General features: G+C 35.2%; 1 protein-coding gene across 6 annotated transcripts in view; it reads left to right on the top strand.

Annotated features, from left to right (window-relative positions):
- LOC110460848 (5'-AMP-activated protein kinase subunit gamma-1-like) overlaps window positions 1–19,289 on the top strand; it is a 331,224-nt gene that overhangs the window by 178,672 nt on the left and 133,263 nt on the right. The window contains exon 1 of one of the 6 annotated variants that reach the window (XM_021514035.1): window positions 6,711–6,743. The exons of the other annotated variants lie outside the window; for them this stretch is intronic. Coding sequence (XP_021369710.1) covers window positions 6,726–6,743 — 18 coding nt within the window. The 5' untranslated portion in view covers window positions 6,711–6,725. Of the gene's footprint in view, window positions 1–6,710; window positions 6,744–19,289 lie in introns of those variants that run through there. 6 annotated transcript variants of the gene reach the window in all.

A 19,289-nucleotide genomic window follows, 5' to 3' on the forward strand; every position in this document is an offset into this window, starting at 1 on the left:
GGTCAATCAGAAATACAATTTGGCTGCCATGGCCGCTATTTTGCTACTAAGTTCTAATAGGCCGATCTCACTTAAAATTGGTCTAGGAATGATCAGCTCATGGTCCTGACAAAGTTAAGTTAACATTATACTATTTTTTACTCAAATTGGTACATATTTCAACAACAAAAATAAATACTGTAGACTCAGGTGACCGTTTAGGCCCATGGGCCTCTTGTTGTTTTTCTGACTCATATGGTTCTTAACTTTGCTGTTCTATTCTTGACATTGTACAAGACATGTTCTTTAACTAATTTGCTTACTCTGTTTCTAATTTGCTTACTCTGTTTCTAATTTGCTTACTCTGTTTCTAATTTGCTTACTCTGTTCCTTATTTGCTTACTCTGTTTCTAATTTGCTTACTCTGTTCCTTATTTGCTGACTCTGTTTCAAACTAGATTGAATTGAGCTGTTTGTTCATACAATGGTAACAATTCACTTTCAATTTCATTTGATGTATTTTCGGAGAAAACAACAATGCTTCACAAGGGATTTGGTTATCATCCATCCCTATAGAAAGGCGACCTGTACTGGATAGAAGAGGTTTTGACCCTATGTTGGATGGAGCATCCACGACTCAAGGGAATTCAATGTTATTCTGATAATTGTATTACTTCACAAGCAGAAGTTACTGTAAAGATTATGGGCACAAAGTGATCTTGTATCACCCTTGTTAAGATGCTACGTGTACTCTAAGGCAAAATCTTTCATATAATTGAAATGGTTTGTTTACAGGAAGGACTGGATCACCTATGATCCCTGTTTAGGGATGTTTCCTATGTGTTCCCAGTATTGTATATATCTGTTTTGACATTCTGAGAGCCAATGCACTGTTTTGAGATGGTGAAGGACCTCCAGAAAATCCATCTAAGTTTAACGCATTAGTAATGACTGCAGTCATGTCTGTGAACCGTATTATATAATAAGTCATGCCTAATAGGTTTTTAATGTTAACGTTAACATTACTCTATCACCAGAAATCCTTAAAAATACTGTGTTTAATTTGATTTAAAACTTCTTTGACTGAATTACCGGAGAAGAATTGAGAGATTGGCGGAGAAGAATTGAGAGATTGGCGACACTTTTAATCTAGCTTCCATTAGGTCTCACAGCAATGGTGCCAATGGCTTTATATAATGTGTTAGAAAGATGATCGTATTTGCAAATGAGTACCATTAGGCATAGCAAGATATTATATACATCCTGGGGCTTAGAGTATCTAGATATATTAGCAGCAGATTATATGTAAAAATGTTGGTATAAAATGAATGTGCAGTAGCCTGCAGATTGATCAACAAATTTGTTAACATGTCAATATAATATAGATTCCTGCTGCTATCTGTTCAGCTGTAAACCCTCCTTCATTAGGAGGGAGACTCCCTCATTGGTACCAAAATTTACCAATCTCCCTCGAAACTCCCTCTATCAAGTCCAAATCACACAAACTCAAGATCTACATAAGGTGGTCAAATGATCTCCTAGTTACTGCAGGGTGTGTGTAATGATAATATCAGGTGTGTCTGAATCAAATGAATGATTTTTGGAGTTATTTTAATGCATAAAAAGGGAAAGATAAATTGAGCAAAGCAGTTAAGTCACGTTTCACGCACTTTTTCCCTCATCTGAAAGGTGTAGGAGATCTCCCTCATTGGAAATTTCAGAGGCTGACACTATAAATATGGTACAGTACTATCTGCTGTCATACTGTTGTTTTGTTGTGTCGCCTTGTGTCACCTCTGAAGTAAAAGCAACAGATATGTAGATGAAGCTGTTAGCATTGGTATCATCGTCAGAATAAACATTTCTGTGCAATAATCCTTAAAAGAATGCTTTGATTTTCTTGAAATCTATACTAGTACTTATAAGTTTAAACTATATGCACTCAATTGTTTTTGTGAACCTGAGTTTTGAAATTCAATTGACCACCAATGTTTGTGTAAGAGTTTGGCTCCCCGAATGGGTTCTGTGTAATATTTACTTGAATCTTTGCTTACATGGAACTAAACAAAGTGAAAATGAAAGTGGAAGTACAATAGTTTCCACACTGAAGTGTCACATTAATATCGTTAAAGAATACTTATTAGGGCCCCGTATCGGAGATACGGGTGCCCTATAGTAATCACTCTGTCTGTCTGTCTGTCCATCTGTCTGTCTGTCTGTCTGTCCGTCCACAAATTTTGTTCCTGGCTGATAACTTTGGTATCTATGGACCGATGTACATGAAACGTGGTCAAGATGTTCAGTTCACAAAAATACACATTGAGGTAAAAAGTCAAGGTCAAAGGTCAAGGTCATTAGATTCAAAGGTCAAGGTCAAATTTTACATATTTTTCACTGATGAACATTTTGTTTTTGAAGTAAAGTTGATCAGAATTAAACAAGGAGTCGACTGACCAAAGGTCAAGGTCATTGGGTCAAAGATCAAGGTTAAATTTTGTATCTTGTCACTAGTGAACATTTTGCTATGACACTTTATAGCAATGTTGCTCAGAATTTAAAAAAAAAGAGTCAATTGACCAAAGGTCCAGGTCACGGGGTCCAAAGGGTCAAGGTCAAGTTTTGTATTTTTCACTGATGAACATTTTGTTATGACATTATGAAGCAATGTTGGTCTGAATTCAAGAATAAGTCAACTGACTAAAGATCAGGGTCACTGGGCTAATGGTCAAGGTCATTTGGGTCCAAAGGTCAAAGACAAAGTTGATCTCTGACTTTGACCCTGGCTCTTGATGGAGGAGGTTTATAAGGTGAAATAAAACAAATCAAAGCTAACAAATGAGTGTTGCACTGGTATTTACATTTCTGTTAGCCCAGCAAATATGGAGGTGGAAGGAAACTAGACTCACATCATAGTACATGTAAAATGTATATTTTGCTTCCTTGCGATTCTTTTTGAAGTCCAAATGTCAAACTTCAAGCTCAGCTATATGGGCAGATCACTTCTTGATGATTATGGGGGATATATTGCCACAAGACGGGGCCCTTACTGACCTGTCAGTGTTCTAGTTACAAGGTAAAAAACACTGGTTCCCTCTTGATTGATCTGAAAGTTCATCTACAGCCTGATGAAAGTTTCCCATAGTATATAAGCTGTAGTCAATTTCTCTTCCATATTTCTGTGGTGGTAAGTTAGCCAAACTTTAAACTGGTGTTTTTTTTACCAAATAAGGTCATGTTTTACCAGTATGGTTGGTATTGTTACAACCTTGTTTGAAATTAATCAGACTCCGATTGAACAGAGATCCACTCTCCATGCAGGAATTCCATTCATGCAGTTGCTAAAAATTCCCATAGGGGGTTGATTTCGTGTGTGTGTGTGTTAATAGTATTGATATTCCTGTTGATAACACTATGCAAAGCTTTCCCTGCTAACAAAGCTGCCTTACCATTAGATTCCTATAGGTGACATTATAATTGTGATATATTTACTGGCATACTTTCAAGTCTTTAACAACTTTTGACATATATTTAGTAGTAAAGAAGAGGAGAACACTTATTGCAGCAGGGATGCTGAAATAATAATTTGACTCGCCGAAAAATATCAGTCAGCAAGAGACCTGATTAGAATCGTATTTAACTCATTCACCCCTGAAACTTCATAATGAACTATTCCAACCATTGATTTGGAAGAGTTCAAATATGTCTTCAGGGTTGAATGAGTTAATCTTTTTCAGAATTTTGTATCACTGCATTGTCAGAGAGATTCTATAAATGAAGGAAATGTTCTTCGAAATTATCAAATGACAAAAAAAGCTTGGAGGCCTAGCATGGCCTAGTTTGTTCTGACAGACACGGGGCACAGATATGTTTTATTGCTGTGTGACACGAGATTCTGACATGTTTTACGACCAGTTGCAATGGAGATGTCAGATTTAGTTTGATTTCATATCTCGGATAATTTTTGCAAAAGCCGAGTCATTTTTGTTATTTTTATAGGTTTAATGAAAATGTTTTAATTAAGCAAAATCAATGGGCTGTTGAACAAAAAATTAAGAGTATTGTTCTAGACAAAATACTTATTTCAAATTTTAAACAAACAACTGCTCAGAACTTTGTTTGTAAGCATGTTTGTGAAGAAATGGATTCATCATTTGTAAAATTTTGTGAAGGTCATCTAATGGTTCTGCATTGAAATAGTATTTTACGACATATTAGTCCAGAATGTGGACATTTTATAATCATCCCTGAACCTAGTAGAGACCTTGACCATAAATACAGTACTTCCTAACCGGTTGGACAATCTTGGCAGAATGACTTGTCTTGTTGAGGTTTTCACCCAGTATTGATTGTGTTAGAATAGTTCTCTATAAAGCAATCAGGGCTTAATCGATCAACTTGCACCTCCAATTTCCACATTGAACTTTTTGACACGCATTGCATCAAATCATTATCACTTTGGCATCAGCTGAGTATCTGTAATCAGCTGCCATACTGTTTAAGGGACATGAAATAAATACTTTCTCCCATTATTAGCTCACCTGCCCGAAGGGCAAGTGAGCTTATGTCATGGTGCGGCGTCCATCGTCCGTCCACCCTCCGTCCGTCCTCGTCCGTCATCTTTTCCTTTAAACAACTTCTTCTGAAGAACGGACAGGCCTAGGGTCATGATATTTGGCTGAAAGCTTTATTGGTAAGAGCCCTACAAAGATTGAGAACGAAAATGACCTTGACCTACTTTAAAGGTCACAGGGTCAAATATGTCAAAAACTTCAAACAACTTCTTCTGAAGAACTAAAAGGTATAGAATCTTCATATTTGGCTGAGGTTTTCCTGGGATCAGAGGTCAAATATGTCAAAAACTTGAAACAACGACTTATGAAGAACTAAAAGGTATAGAGTCTTCATTTTTGGCTGATTGGTTCCTGGGATGGAGCCCAACAAAGTTTGAGAATGAAAATTACCTTGACCTACTTTCAAGGTCACAGGGATCAAATGTGTAAAAAGCTTCAAATGACTTCTTCTGAAGAACTGAGAGGTATATAATCTTTATATTTGATTGATGGCTTCCTGGGATAGAGCCTGACAAAGTTTGAGGACGAAAATGACCTTGACCTTCTTTCAAAGTCACAGGGTCAAATGTGTCGGACACTTCAAACGACTTCTTCTGAACAACTGAAAGGTATAGAATCTTTATGTTTTGCTTGTAGCTTCCTAGGAAAGAGCCCAACAAAGTTTGAGAATGAAAATGACCTTTACCTACTTTTAAGGTCACATGAGGCAGATATGTCAAATACTTCAAATGACTTCTTCTGAAGGACTGGAAGTTATAGAACCTTAATATTCGGCTGGTTAATTCCTGGGAAAGAGCCCAACAAAGTTTGCGATTGAAAGTGACCTTGACCTACTTTCAAGGTCACAGAGGTCAACAACATTTTAATGGAGTTGTTCTTCAGAACTAAAAGGAATGGATTCATAAGATTTGGCTGGTAGCTTTTGGAATAGAGCTTACCAATTTGAGAAGGAAAATGACATTGACCTACTTACAAGGTTACAGGGGAAAATATGTCAAGCAACTTCTGAAGAATCAAAAAGCATAAAATCTTGTAATAATATTTTGCTGGTAGTTTCAACAGATGGAGCCAACAAAGTTTGCGAGGGAAATATTTTTAGTGCAATATAATATTTAATGAGAATATTTTGCTATGACTGCTTAAATATTCAGGTGAGCGATACAGGCCCTCTTGGGCCTCTTGTTTTTTATTCAAATTCACAAAAAAGTGCAAATGTACCAGCATGTATTCTAAAAGATAATAATTAATAAATGATAATTATTGTACATTTCAAAAGAAATTGATATGAATTTATAATATGAAATCAAACAATTGGGGCAGTCGCCTGAGGTACTGACCGCAGATCGGTGGTTTTCACCGGTACTCACCATCAAAACCTGGCACTCCCTTAATTAAATGACAAAAGCTGTTAATAGGACCTAAAACCAAACCAAACAAACAAATCAAACAATGTACAAGATTAATAAAGCCATATCCTTTGATCACAAGCCAATCAGGGATGCTCTATTTGATGGTTAAGGAAACAGAATATTTACTGTACGGAATGATATGCTAGAACAAATACCTATACGTAGCCATCTATTTTTAATACTGAAGTCCTGTATGCAATCTTAACCCTTTCACCACTGTAGACCATAATGGACCCATCCATATCAATGCTTGGTAGAGTCTACTAAAGTGACATAGGGGTGAAAGGGTTAAACATGGCAGTGGTATGCAAACATTTTATTCAAATATTGTTTTGCCATTTCAGAAAGTTTTGTTGATAAGTTGTTCGAGGATATTTATGATTGTATATCCATGGCCTTGTCTGTTGTGTTCATAATCTATAACAATTGCTACGTTTCCATTTCGAAGATATCTATAATCTTGATGAACATCTTATTTTTTTACTGTTTGTGTATGTCTTCAGATTTTGTACATTTACTTATGTATGCCTTCACATTTTGTCTTTTCAGGTAAGTGTTCATTTCCTGTATCTCGGAGAATCTGACCGAAAGAGCCTCAGCTCTGAGCTAGCTCTTTAACAGGGTAAAGAAGTGTTGGGTCCAGATTTCTCTGATTGATTAGTCTTTATGGGATTGGATAAGATTATATGGATTTACCAACTTTTATGAGGGATGGATCAGCAAAGAAATCTGCAAGATGTTCTTTAAATATTATTGTCTTGTAGACATGGAGATTGGAATCAAGGTATTTATTTAAGACATTGATATATTAAGGCAGATTTGCTTACCTTTATCCTGGTGATACATGTGCATTAAAGCTTGTCTTCAACATGTATTAGAGGTATCCTACATGTATTAGGGATATAATGCCAGCATGTACAAAGCTCAGCTTTCAAAAAAACTATTACAGGTCTGTAGGATCCCTGCCTTGTGTTAAAGGAGTAAGATCTGAGGTAAATACTGGCACTATCTGATGTCACCATTATTGTGTCAGCTGTCTATAAATGATATTTCGATAGAGAATGCATTATTCTGACTTATACAACATCCATCTTTGTGATCTTGACATTGTCAGGCTTTCGACAAAGTAAGATTTATTGTTAAGTTCTTGGCGTCTCCTCAATCCATGATACCATTATTGTTATAAACTCATTTCCGTCCTTTTTTGGCCATATTTCATAAACGCCCCTATGACTTCCGTTTCCAAGGTGTTATTAAGATGAGTTGCTGTATGGATATTCAAATAATAAATGTGTCTAACATATTGAATAATCAAAATGTCTGACAGGTCATATGAGAGTAGTTTGTGTAAGTGTTGTTTAAGAGGGGATTAGGTACTTTGTGTAAGTGTTGTTTACAAGGGGGATTAGGTTGTTTGTGTAGGTGTTGTTTACAAGGGGGATTAGGTAGTTTGTGTAGGTGTTGGTGACAAGGGGGATTAGGTTGTTTGTATAAGTGTTGTTTACAAGGGGGATTAGGTAGTTTGTGTAGGTGTTGGTTACAAGGGGGATTAGGTTGTTTGTGTAAGTGTTGTTTACAAGAGGGATAAGGTTGTTTGTGTAGGTGTTGTTTACAAGAGGGATTAGGTTGTTTGTGTAAGTGTTGTTTACAAGGGGGATTAGGTTGTTTGTATAAGTGTTGTTTACAAGGGGGATTAGATTGTTTGTGTAAGTGTTGTTTACAAGGGGGATTAGGTTGTTTGTGTAAGTGTTGTTTAAGAAGATATTCATTTCTAGTACTTCCATGTCCACATGAGATTTAAGGGAATATTTAAGATATGACTGTTTTGGACAAGAGCTGGAAATTCGATCTTTTGTTATATCTTGCATCAGATCATCTGTACAAAAGTTTCCCAATATTCTGACAATGTGTGAAAGATACTGTATCATAAATATATAGTTTACTTTTAAAAATGCTTGAATATACTGTATATGCAAATTAATGATGGTCAAATTATCACAAGTTCCAAGGATCTTTTTTAATACTATTTCAGATAAAAGTGAGAGATGAAGACATATCCACAAACCTTTGATTTATAATTAGCTGTGTCCTTGACCTTTGTAGACATATCCACTAACTGTTGATTTATAATTAGCTTTGTTCTTGACCTTTGTAGGCATATCCACTAACTGTTCATTTATAATTAGCTGTGACCTTGACCTTTGTAGACGTATCCACTAACCTTTGATTTACAATTAGCTTTGTTCTTGACCTTTGTAGGCATATCCACTAACTGTTCATTTATAATTAGCTGTGGCCTTGACCTTTGTAGACATATCCACTAACTGTTCATTTATAATTAGCTGTGACCTTGACCTTTGTAGACATATCCACTAACCTTTGATTTATAATTAGCTTTGTTCTTGACCTTTGTAGACATATCCACTAACTGTTGATTTATAATTAGCTGTGTCCTTGACCTTTGTAGACATATCCACAAACCTTTGATTTATAATTAGCTTTGTCCTTGACCTTTGTAGACGTATCCACTAACCTTTGATTTAGAATTAGCTGTGTCCTTGACTTTTGTAGACATATCCACTAACCTCTGATTTATAATTAGCTGTGTCCTTGCCCTTTGTAGACATATCCACTAACTGATGATTTATAATTAGCTGTGACCTTGACCTTTGTAGACATACCCACAAACCTTTGATTTATAATTAGCTGTGTCCTTGACCTTTGTAAACGTATACACTAACCTTTGATTTATAATTAGCTGTGTCCTTGACCTTTAAAGTTGCTATGTTGGATGCATAAAACAAACAAAAACAATTTTATGTTGAGTTTTTAATTCTAAGGCACACTTATTAGATTGATTACTGCTTTATAGAACTGAAGGAAGCCATTTACAAAACCACAAATGTGGCATTCAGTCTCGGCTCCATTAACAAGGCAAGATATTTAAATGACTTTGGTTGAATTCGGGCAATCGAAGAATAATAATCTATTTACATTGTATTTCCTTTGACAGAAAAATGCGGTTCCTTTTACAGGAAACGTTTGCAATCTATTAAAAGCTAGCAAGCTAATGGATACTAATGAAAAACAAATTGTTACACAATAATCTTGTTATCTTTTACACCAGAAAATGAATGGTACATTAATGTCATGCCTTGAATTACTAAGCAGCTGATTTGATTTGGAGGGAAACCTGAAAACAAACGTTGATTGCTAGTTGTAATTTTTTATTGAAAACATTGATTGATTTAGAGTATAATGAGTCGTTCTATTCACAGGAATGGCAGACTCCAAGAATTTCTTCAGATTTTATTTCTGCAGAAATTCAATTCCTTTCTCAATCAGCTTTCCTCTGTTCTTTTGTTCAAACGTTCCATTGAGTAGGGTTAGGTGTACTGTAGAACTATTCATGATTCTTCTGTAATTATCGAGGCGGTTCTGGTACATTAAAACCTCACTATACTGTAATGTCCCAAGTTTCCATTTCACTAACTGCCAACATATATTTCAATGTACCATTTCATTTGGCTTATAACGCAAAAAATTCAGTTGACAAGTGATGGCATTATGTGGATTTTTTGTGTAAACATAGTCCAGCTGACTCAAGACTAACTCCAGTCCAATTAAGATAGAATGAAATGTCCCCTTTCATCAATTTGAATTTAACCCTAACAGTTCAGCAACTTGAAATGACATATCTGAAGTAAATAAAAAGAACAAAACAGTTGATGAAAATGAGGTTTTCAAATTAAGGGATTGTTGAACTATGTTGATGATCAGTTAATGGTCAACCTTCAAAAGCCTATATTGCTGTAGAACTGGTGAATTAAAACTCAATGTTGATATGTTGATTGAATTTTGTCAGATTTCTATTTTGAACAATTAGTGTACAAAGGTTTTGAGTAAGTTTATTGAAACTTCTTCAAAGCTATAGCTGCAATTAAAAATCAAAGTTTTATATTGCAATAGAGATTTTCTTTTAGCTGTGTTAATGACAAGCGCAGGCCCGAGATGTCATATCTGTCCCGCAAGTCAGATTCTGGAAAATAGTTAAGAAAAACAGATGAATGTAGAACAGATTAATTGCTGTTATAAAGGACGTTGGTATTCCAGCTCACTTTATCAATATCCATATGAATAATAGAAGGCCCTAACATTTATATGCCTATACTGATAGAGTTGACCCATTCAAGAGTTTTCTGGATCTGGACACTGGAGTGTAATTACATGGGCAGTAATGCTAGGGGACATGAAAACAGCGGTGGCTGACAATTGTTTTGGGCTGTTATATAAATCAACTCGTCCTAGGAACTAGTGATTTGTCATCATCAGTATCACAAAATCATCCTCCTGTGTACTGTTTCTTGTTTTCATGGCTAAAGAGTTCCAAAAAATCAATAGAGGGGTGCTTTGTTGTGGAGTCACTTGAGAGCACTGATCTAGTATTTAGTGTCGAATTGAGAGATTCTTGTAGGTATTTACGATGTCAGTATAGGAATTAGATACATCTCATATTTCATGCCTGTACCTAACTTTCCAACATTCTTTTGACACAACAAATTCATCTTAGTAATATTTTGATTATTAGGTCACCTTGCTCGAAGGGCCAAGTGAGCTTATGCCATGGTGCGGCGTCCGGCCGGTGTCAGTTTTTTACTTTAAACAACTTCTTATCAATAACCAAGAGGCCTAGGGTGATGGTATTTGGCCAGTAGCATGCTTGGAGGAAGGACCACCAAGGGTGTTCAAATGAACGACCTTCACCCATTTTCAAGGTCACAGGGGTCAAATATGTTAAAATCTTTAAACAACTTCTGAATAACCAGAAGGCCCAAGATGATAATATTTGGCCAATCACATACTGCATGAAGGGTAACAAAGTTTTTTCAAATGAATGACTTTGACTTATGCTAAGGTCACAGGGGTCAATTATCTTAAAAAAAAATCATACATCTTCTGAATTACCAAAAGCCCCAGGGTGATGATATTTGGCCAGTAACATGCTGGCATTAAGGGCTCCCAAGTTTGTTCAAATGAATGACCTTGACTCATATTTAAGGTCACAGGGTTCAAATATGTTAAAATCTTTAAGCAACTCATTCTGAATAATCAGAAGGCCCAGGATGATGATATTTGGCCAGTAGCATTTGGGGAATAAGAGCAAACATTTAAACGACTTCTTCTGAATAACCAAAAGGTCTAGGGTGATGATATTTGTTGAGAAGCATGGTGGGAGGAAGGGCTACCAAGTTTGTTTAAACAAGACACTGCTATTTTGCCTGTAGCATTATTTTAGTTCGCAGAAAACCCTCCCCCTCCACCCCAAACTAGTTCTTTGGATGGTAGAGTGTCACACAAATTGGGTCTCACACCCCCCTTTATACAGAGCTATGACCCTTTGCTCATTTTTGATATAGAAGTTTTTCCAGGGTTGGGAAACGTTGGTACCCAGTCTTGTTATACTTTCAACAGCATCAATCTTCAAAGCACCACACTCCATAGTAAATGAACATAATTAATCAAAGTGCTTCAAGGTGTTAATCAACAGGTTTAATTAACGCTCGCTCCTTCTCATGGAGGGCCTGGGAGTTGATTGGGAATAATGTTGGAGTATATAGTGAATCCTATTCATATCTGTTGAATAACTAACGTTGCCATATTGACCAAGCAATCTGGGATAAGGAAATTGTCAAACCTGGTCGACAATCTGAGATTCCTTATTTGAAAAACATTTCTGCAAGATCTAGATCTTCATGTCATATTTCTGAACTAATAAGAATGGCTATCACATTGTTGTCCAGAAGATTTTGGCTTGATATTTAACTTTAAAGCTAGATTAGTTTTATTTTGTCATGTGACTAAAATTGTGCCAATGTAGCTAAATTTCCCCATACACAATGGTGATTTGGAAAGCTTTTAGGTTCATTTCTACATCCTGGCTGGGAATAAAACAAGAATTAAAAAAAATGTTTTATTACAATTCTTAGTGCTTTTGGCAAGATGGTTAAAACCCAACCCTTGTTATTACTGCATAACATGTTTTAAAAGGAAGTCATAAATATTTCACCAGAAATGGATAGAATTGATTTCCTCACGAATTTATTGCCAAAATGTAAGTGCAAATATGTTTTTTTATGTAACTCAAGAGTTTATAATAGTATTGCAGATTTTCTCTGCCATTTCCAGACTTTGGCTATGTTGTTATAAATATGAAAAGCTCCATAACGTTGAGATGTCTTTCTATCATTGTCACTCTCATGGAACTTTTCCATTTAAAACACATCTTGCACATCTTACAGTTGTTCAAATTATTATAGCACTTGGAAACAAAAAGCTAAATACCAACCGCCAATTTACCCATGATGCAATCCAGAAATTGTCAAATTCACAGTATTAAAATGAAAGGTGAATATTTTGACAAGGGAGTTAACTCTGAACCAGACAAAACTCCATTTGGTAAAAAATAATTGCTTTATCGTTTATGTACAATATGTACAAGAGTGAATAAACAACCAATAGCTCTGAAGTGGAACTTATCTTCTTGTTTGTCATTGAGAGGGGATGGGGATATACATTGTACACTTTCTTTCAACAAGTGTGTTTTCCATTACAGCGTCAGTGGGTGCATGCTTTCAATTGGCATCATCAAATATTTTACTGGTCTTAATTGATTTTTTTTTATGAATACTTGTTACCTCATACTATAACCAAAAAAAATTGAAAAAGATATTTTTAAAAAAGGACAAAAGAGAAGGGGAAGATAAAAATGGGTTGGTATGACTCCAAATGAGCAAAACCACCTTATGGCCTTGACTAGCTTATATGATATCCGCTGTTTGTGGTAGGTATAAGTGGACTGAAGGGTGAGTACTTATGAACAGACGGGCTAAGTTTACAAGGGACACTTACCATCTGTGAATGATTTTAGTGACGTATCAAAAAGTTATTGTATTCTATACAGACAATACAGAGGGATGCTATTTGCTTTAGACTTGCATTTGTCCAATATTTCATCACACAATATCCCCCAGCATCCCTGATCTTTAACTCATTCACCCCAGAAGACACATTTGAACTCTTCCAATTCAAATGTTTGAATAGTTCATTATAAAATTTCAGGGGTGAATGAGTTAAGATGATATTGGGATACTCTTATGAAGCCTGAAGGCTGCAGGATTAACTCATTCACCCCTGAAGACACATTTAAACTCTTTCAATTCAAATGTTGGAATAGTTCATTATGAAATTTCAGGCGTGAAGTTAACTTCCGAGGTAAACTGTAGTTTTCACTTTACACAAGTGATCTCTAAATTGGTCATCTTTGTAAAAGGATGTTCATGTCATACTTGCTGCTTTGTCACTTGGGTTCATAACTGAAAGTTTTATTGGCTGGGTCAGAAATTTTATATTCGGCTTCAATTTATTTCATGGAGTTACAAAAAGAGAGGAGGGAGATTAAGTGTCCAGCAGATAAATGAATATGGAATATGTTAGTCTGTCAAAGGTTGTTTGTCTGTCGAAGGTTTCTTGATAATCACTACATAGACGATAAGAGTTCCTCGTTGTCTTTGATCCCACAGTAAAAAACCTTGATAACAGCTCATTATCAGAACAGGTTTGGTGTTATCTGTGGACAGTGTTATCTTGATACACCCCCTAAAAGTGGAGTGTATTGTGTTTTCAGCAATGTGTCTGTCTGTGTACAGTACGTACTACCCCATGCTCACACCTAGTTCTTACAAAGTTTTTTATTGAACTTTCAAGATTGTTTAGGCTGTATTTCATGAGATTTATATGAAAATAATTGCATGTGCTTAAATATAAGTAATAGCCATTTCTTATTCCTTCGAGTTTATTTGAACCTCATAACACAATTTGAAAAGACTATGGGCAATGGGAGGTAATAACAAACTCGGTGAACAGTTTACATAAAAATTATCAGATTCCTAACCATCAATGTAAAATGTGTTTCCCATCTTAGCATATTTGAGAAATAATTCAACTCTACTGAGTTATAATGATAACATCCAGATTCAGGTTTTTCCTGTATTGTCACCTTTTTTTTCTTCACTTTTTTTAAAAGAATGCATCACAGGGTTATAAGAATGACACTTTGCACCCTGTTTTAAAAAGATGTAGATATTCCTTTAAATTCCATTTGAAATTACTGTTATTTATAGCTTGTTGTTCAACAATTGGAATCATTTACTCTGCAGTAATGCAGCCTTATGATGTTGCCAGTGACCTTGCCAGGGACATGTATTTGCTTTTCACAGATATATTGCAGGTGTAGATTTCTCCGTTAAGTGGTTTACCTTGTAACAGAATGTTTTCCTAACGACCGTTCCCTGTTTGTGGTAGAAGTCAACTTCCTGCAAACTTCATTGCTGTCTCCCTGACATATCTTCCTACACTCAATATAGTGTTGTCTGAAATGTCTTAACACAGATTTGATAGTGCTGTCTCACTGAAATGTATTGTCACAGATTTTATAGTGCTGTCTCACTGAAATGTCTCAATACAGATTTTATAGTGCTGTCTCACTGAAATATCTCATCACAGATTTTATAGTGCTGTCTCTCTGAAATGACTCATCACAGATTTTATAGTGCTGTCTTACTAAAACATTTCTGCACATACTTTATAGTTGTCACAGATTAAATAATGTTGACTCACTGAAATGTCTCGTCCCAGATTTTATAGTGTTGTCTCACTGAAATGTCCTCTCACAGATTTTATAGTTCTGTCTCACTGAAATATCTCATCACAGATTTTGTAGTGCTGTCTCACTGAAATGTCATCTCACAAATTTTATAGTGCTGTCTCACTGAAATGTCCTCTTACAGATTTTATAGTGCTGTCTCGCTGAAATATCCTCTCACAAATTTTATAGTGCTGTCTCGCTGAAATGTCTCTTCACAGATTTTATAATGCTGTCTTACTTAAAAGTTTCAACACAGACTTAAAAGTTCTGTCTGGCTGAAATATCTCAACACAGATTTTACAATGCTGTCTCACTGAAATGTCCTCTCACAGATTTTGTAGTTCTGTCTCACTAGAATGTCTCCCTGCATATTTTATAGTGCTGTCTTACTGAAATGTCTCAACACCTGTATTTTACAGTGTTGTCTCCCTGAAATGTTTTATCACAGATACTAAAGTGCTGTCTCAGTGGAAGGTACATGATTATGTAGGGCGCTCCCTTAGATTGTCCTGGCTATCATGTTGTTGGGTGGAGATTACCTGGTCATGTGACATTTATTAGGTGCTTTCTTTTTTCTTCATGCATAAAATTCACTACCTATAATTCGGAACTAATCTGAACCCAAACTTGTTTTGAGCAAACTTCAGCAAAAGTACAATTATTTATGGTGTTTGAGTGACGAAACTTGTCTCCACTTTGGCTGGGGTCGGATAAACTAGGGCTATGGGTGAGCTACCCCAAGGCATCAATCTCAAAGCAACGACTCTAAAAGATGGTTCTGGCAAAAATCCTACATTTTTAAGTAGATGAACTTTCTTTTATTTTACAAATAGCAAAGCCATTCTATTAAACCACTAGATTGATAAGATGATAGTGTTTTCATTTCCTTTATATGTGAACTATTTTATGACGCAAATAATAATTGAGGTAGAACCTTTATCAGATTTGATTCCCCTTTGAAAAAATCTATGGAGGTAAAATTTGGGTAGGTACAATAATGATTTGATCAGACAAATATTACGGAAATTTTTAGTGGGAAAATATTTCAAAATATTTTCATTCAGACATAATAAGAATCTGGGTCATTGCTATATATACAGTTTAAATATATAAAATGAAACTTATAGTTGTTTTTATCAAATGGAAATTTTAAACAATAATCTTCTTGCTTTCACTTTCTTTTCCTTTTCAGTATTGAAAAATATATTAATATTTGTATGCATCATGTATTGACTTTCATCTCTGTGCTTTTGACTTTTCATACATGCAATATAACCCAAACAGTCATTGTGTTAGGATGTTTTGAAGTATGATAGTTACCTTTTGAGACAGCCCCTCAGTGTGTGAATTTAGCCTGAGTGAGATGTGTATTGAAGATAATGATATACTCCAGTGGTTCCTGTAACAGCGGGACCTTAAATGACTTTAAATGGTTCCGTACTTAAATATCCTTGAATGCATATAAGAATTGTTTACATTTCTCGCTTGGTGTATTTTTTTTCGTAGGTGCTAATGAGGCTTGTTAACATCAGCTAAGCCTTTTCAGTCAAACTTGATGCTTTGACTTTGATATACCCACAGGTAGCTTGATGAGCTATAAGTTAAAAGACTCCTGTTTAAAAGTCCTGTGTGAAATGGTGATGTATTGTAGTTTATGATTGTGCTATGAAATGGCCTATGACTTTGTGTCATGTTATTCTCTCCAATACTGTCTACTTTATAACCCTATAGTTGTCCTAAAGGTACTTACCACCAACAGATTTGACATAAAAAGCACACCTGATCTACCAATTACAGATTTGACATAAAAAGTACACCTGATCTACCACTGACAGATTTGACATAAAAAGCACACCTGATCTACCACTTACAGATTTGACTTAAAAAGCACACCTGATCTACCACTGACAGATTTGACATAAAAAGCACACCTGATCTACTAATTACAGATTTGACATAAAAAGCACACCTGATCTACCACTGACAGATTTGACATAAAAAGCACACCTGATCTACCACTGACAGTTTTGACATAAAAAGTACACCTGATCTACCACTGACAGATTTGACGTAAAAAGCACACCTGATCTACCACTGACAGATTTGACATAAAAAGCACACCTGATCCTACACATGCACCTTCACATTTATTGGTCCACATGGCATGAAATGTAAGTCAACTGATTTCGTGATGTGGCATGTTTCTGTCATTCAAATTTGTCCTTCTATCGACTTCCTCAGAACCAGAAGAACAACTAAATTATAGATGTGGGTTGTACTTATAGAGATGCCTGTGACTGTTAGTTACCTCACTCACCCCTGAAGACACATTTTAACTCTTCCAATTCAAAGGTTGGAATAGTTCATTATGAAATTTCAGGGGTAAATGAGTTAAACATTTATGTTTTAGCAGTTGATATTAATATCTTTATAGGATTTTTTTTACATGTGTAATATTTTCAATAAGGCCTTGTAATATATTTGTAAGTACATGGCCTACAGATTTAGATACACTAGCACCATTATGGCAATAACAAACTGCTCACTGTAAACTTATGGTCCATATACAGTTATTATGGAATTATTTTATATTTACCCGTTAGCACGAAAAGTTACACTGGATTGAATCCATTAAAACTCTTAATTGCATTCTTTTATTTGTACAAGTAATTTGACTGATGGGAAATAATGAGTAGATGAGAAAATTTTACATATCTTCCAAAACATTCAATTTATACAGTGAGCAAGCTTAAGTCTACTCGCTCCTCAGTCTAAGGACTGTTGTACTAATTAATAGGAATTACAATGTACCACTATAGGAATCCTTAGATTGATGTAAACTGGTAAACTTTTCTTTATCAGATGTTGTTTATAATCTTCCTTAATAAAATTGAGATATCTGTCTTCTGAACCTGACATAACATGTTATGTAAATCATTTCTAAAAACTCATTTTTTACTTTTTTTTTATTTGTATTCATTAAGTGAGGAGTTTTATTTTTTTTTTAAATTTTAAAACCTCAAAAAAGTTACATCTGAAAAATTTAATATAGCCCATATTTTCTTTAACTAATTCACCCTGAAGACACATTTGAACTCTTCTTATTCGAACATTGTTTAAGTTCATTATGAAATTTCAGGATTGACTGATCATGAGTTAATACTGCAACTGCAATTTTTCCGACACAAACAAACATCTGTGATTACTGAATTATATTAAAGGGGATATCACAATTACACCTCTGAGATGGCCCCCAATACTATTCATGAGGAATTGCTTTAAGCAATATACACACATGGGTAAATGAACCATGCCTGCATGAGGTCATAGGTCAAGGTCACGGAGGCTCTGGGGCAAAAAACGTAAACAAGACTAGGAGTCACATGGCTATGAACAAAGAGCACAGGCCTGCCAGCCCAGTAGTGAGGCCTCTGATTCTGCTGCTGACGAGAGCAAAATTATCCCCAAAGAGCTGAAGTGAATCAGACTGTGTTGAATTCATTCACTCTCCAGTTACAATGTCAAAGTGTTTATTGAATCGAGAACTTCGTAATTATTTCCAAAAGTCAGCCATTTAAAAATTAATGTGTTGTGAAAATTGCCTGAATGTATGACCATTTTTGAAGACTTTTATGTAAAATATTAACCAACAACATTGGGTATTTTAAACTGTAGCCACAGGTTTTATTGATTGGAATAGTTTATTTGTGTTGATCATTCACACAGCTTCCTAATTATAACTGATTTGAACACTGAAGTTTGTGATTGTCACGATGTTATCATCACTTCAGCTGTAGAAATTTCTATCTTGAAAATTTCATTTCAATACTGGACACATTTTTGCTGCTGATGGTGATATAGGAAGGCAATTTTTGGTGGCAAATTGTTTTTACAGCATTACGAAAACTAATTGACGGACACAAGATTTGGGCATAATGATTTTTTTTTTCCGTGACAAAGCAGTCATTCATTGAAAGACACAAACGTGTTGTGTGATGGTGTCGATTCCTCGACTGGATCTCTTTAGCGGGAAGTTTACTTGCCTCTCTGTGACAGTGCTATTTCTTCAGAAGCTTCCAGCTCCGTAGATCATTCATGATACCGATTCACAAAATTTGTTTTGTGTTTTAAATTCAGACAGATTTGTGTGGATTAGAAATAGCAAACAACCACAACACTATTAAGGAAAGTATATATAGACAACTGCTGGACATTTCTTACTGAGGTATTTCTCAAAAGTTCATAAAAAATCCAATTTTGGATGAACACATTTTACAAGGGGATTTACTCTGTGAATTAAAGCTGTGAGGATTTCATTGTTACAGGATATAGCATAAGCTGTAATACAGGTATCTATGATTTACTTTGACTTTTAATATCAATACTGACTTGTTGTATATACTGTCCTTGGTCAGTAGGGGGGGCAGGCATATAGTACGTGTTACCAACGTCTGTCCTGTCTCCCATCTTGATTTCTTTTTAAGCCTTTACTGGCTTCAGTCCTGACAAAATAATCATTATTTGAAAGTTTTTTTGTTTTTTTTTAAATAAACCTCGTGAAAATATTTTGTTTTTGAAAATTATTTTAAAAAAATTGCATTTACATTTCCCTGAAGAAAAAATCTA

The sequence above is a fragment of the Mizuhopecten yessoensis genome, unplaced genomic scaffold (genome assembly GCF_002113885.1).
Source record: "Mizuhopecten yessoensis strain PY_sf001 unplaced genomic scaffold, ASM211388v2 scaffold10489, whole genome shotgun sequence".
NCBI classification, from domain to species: domain Eukaryota; kingdom Metazoa; phylum Mollusca; class Bivalvia; order Pectinida; family Pectinidae; genus Mizuhopecten; species Mizuhopecten yessoensis.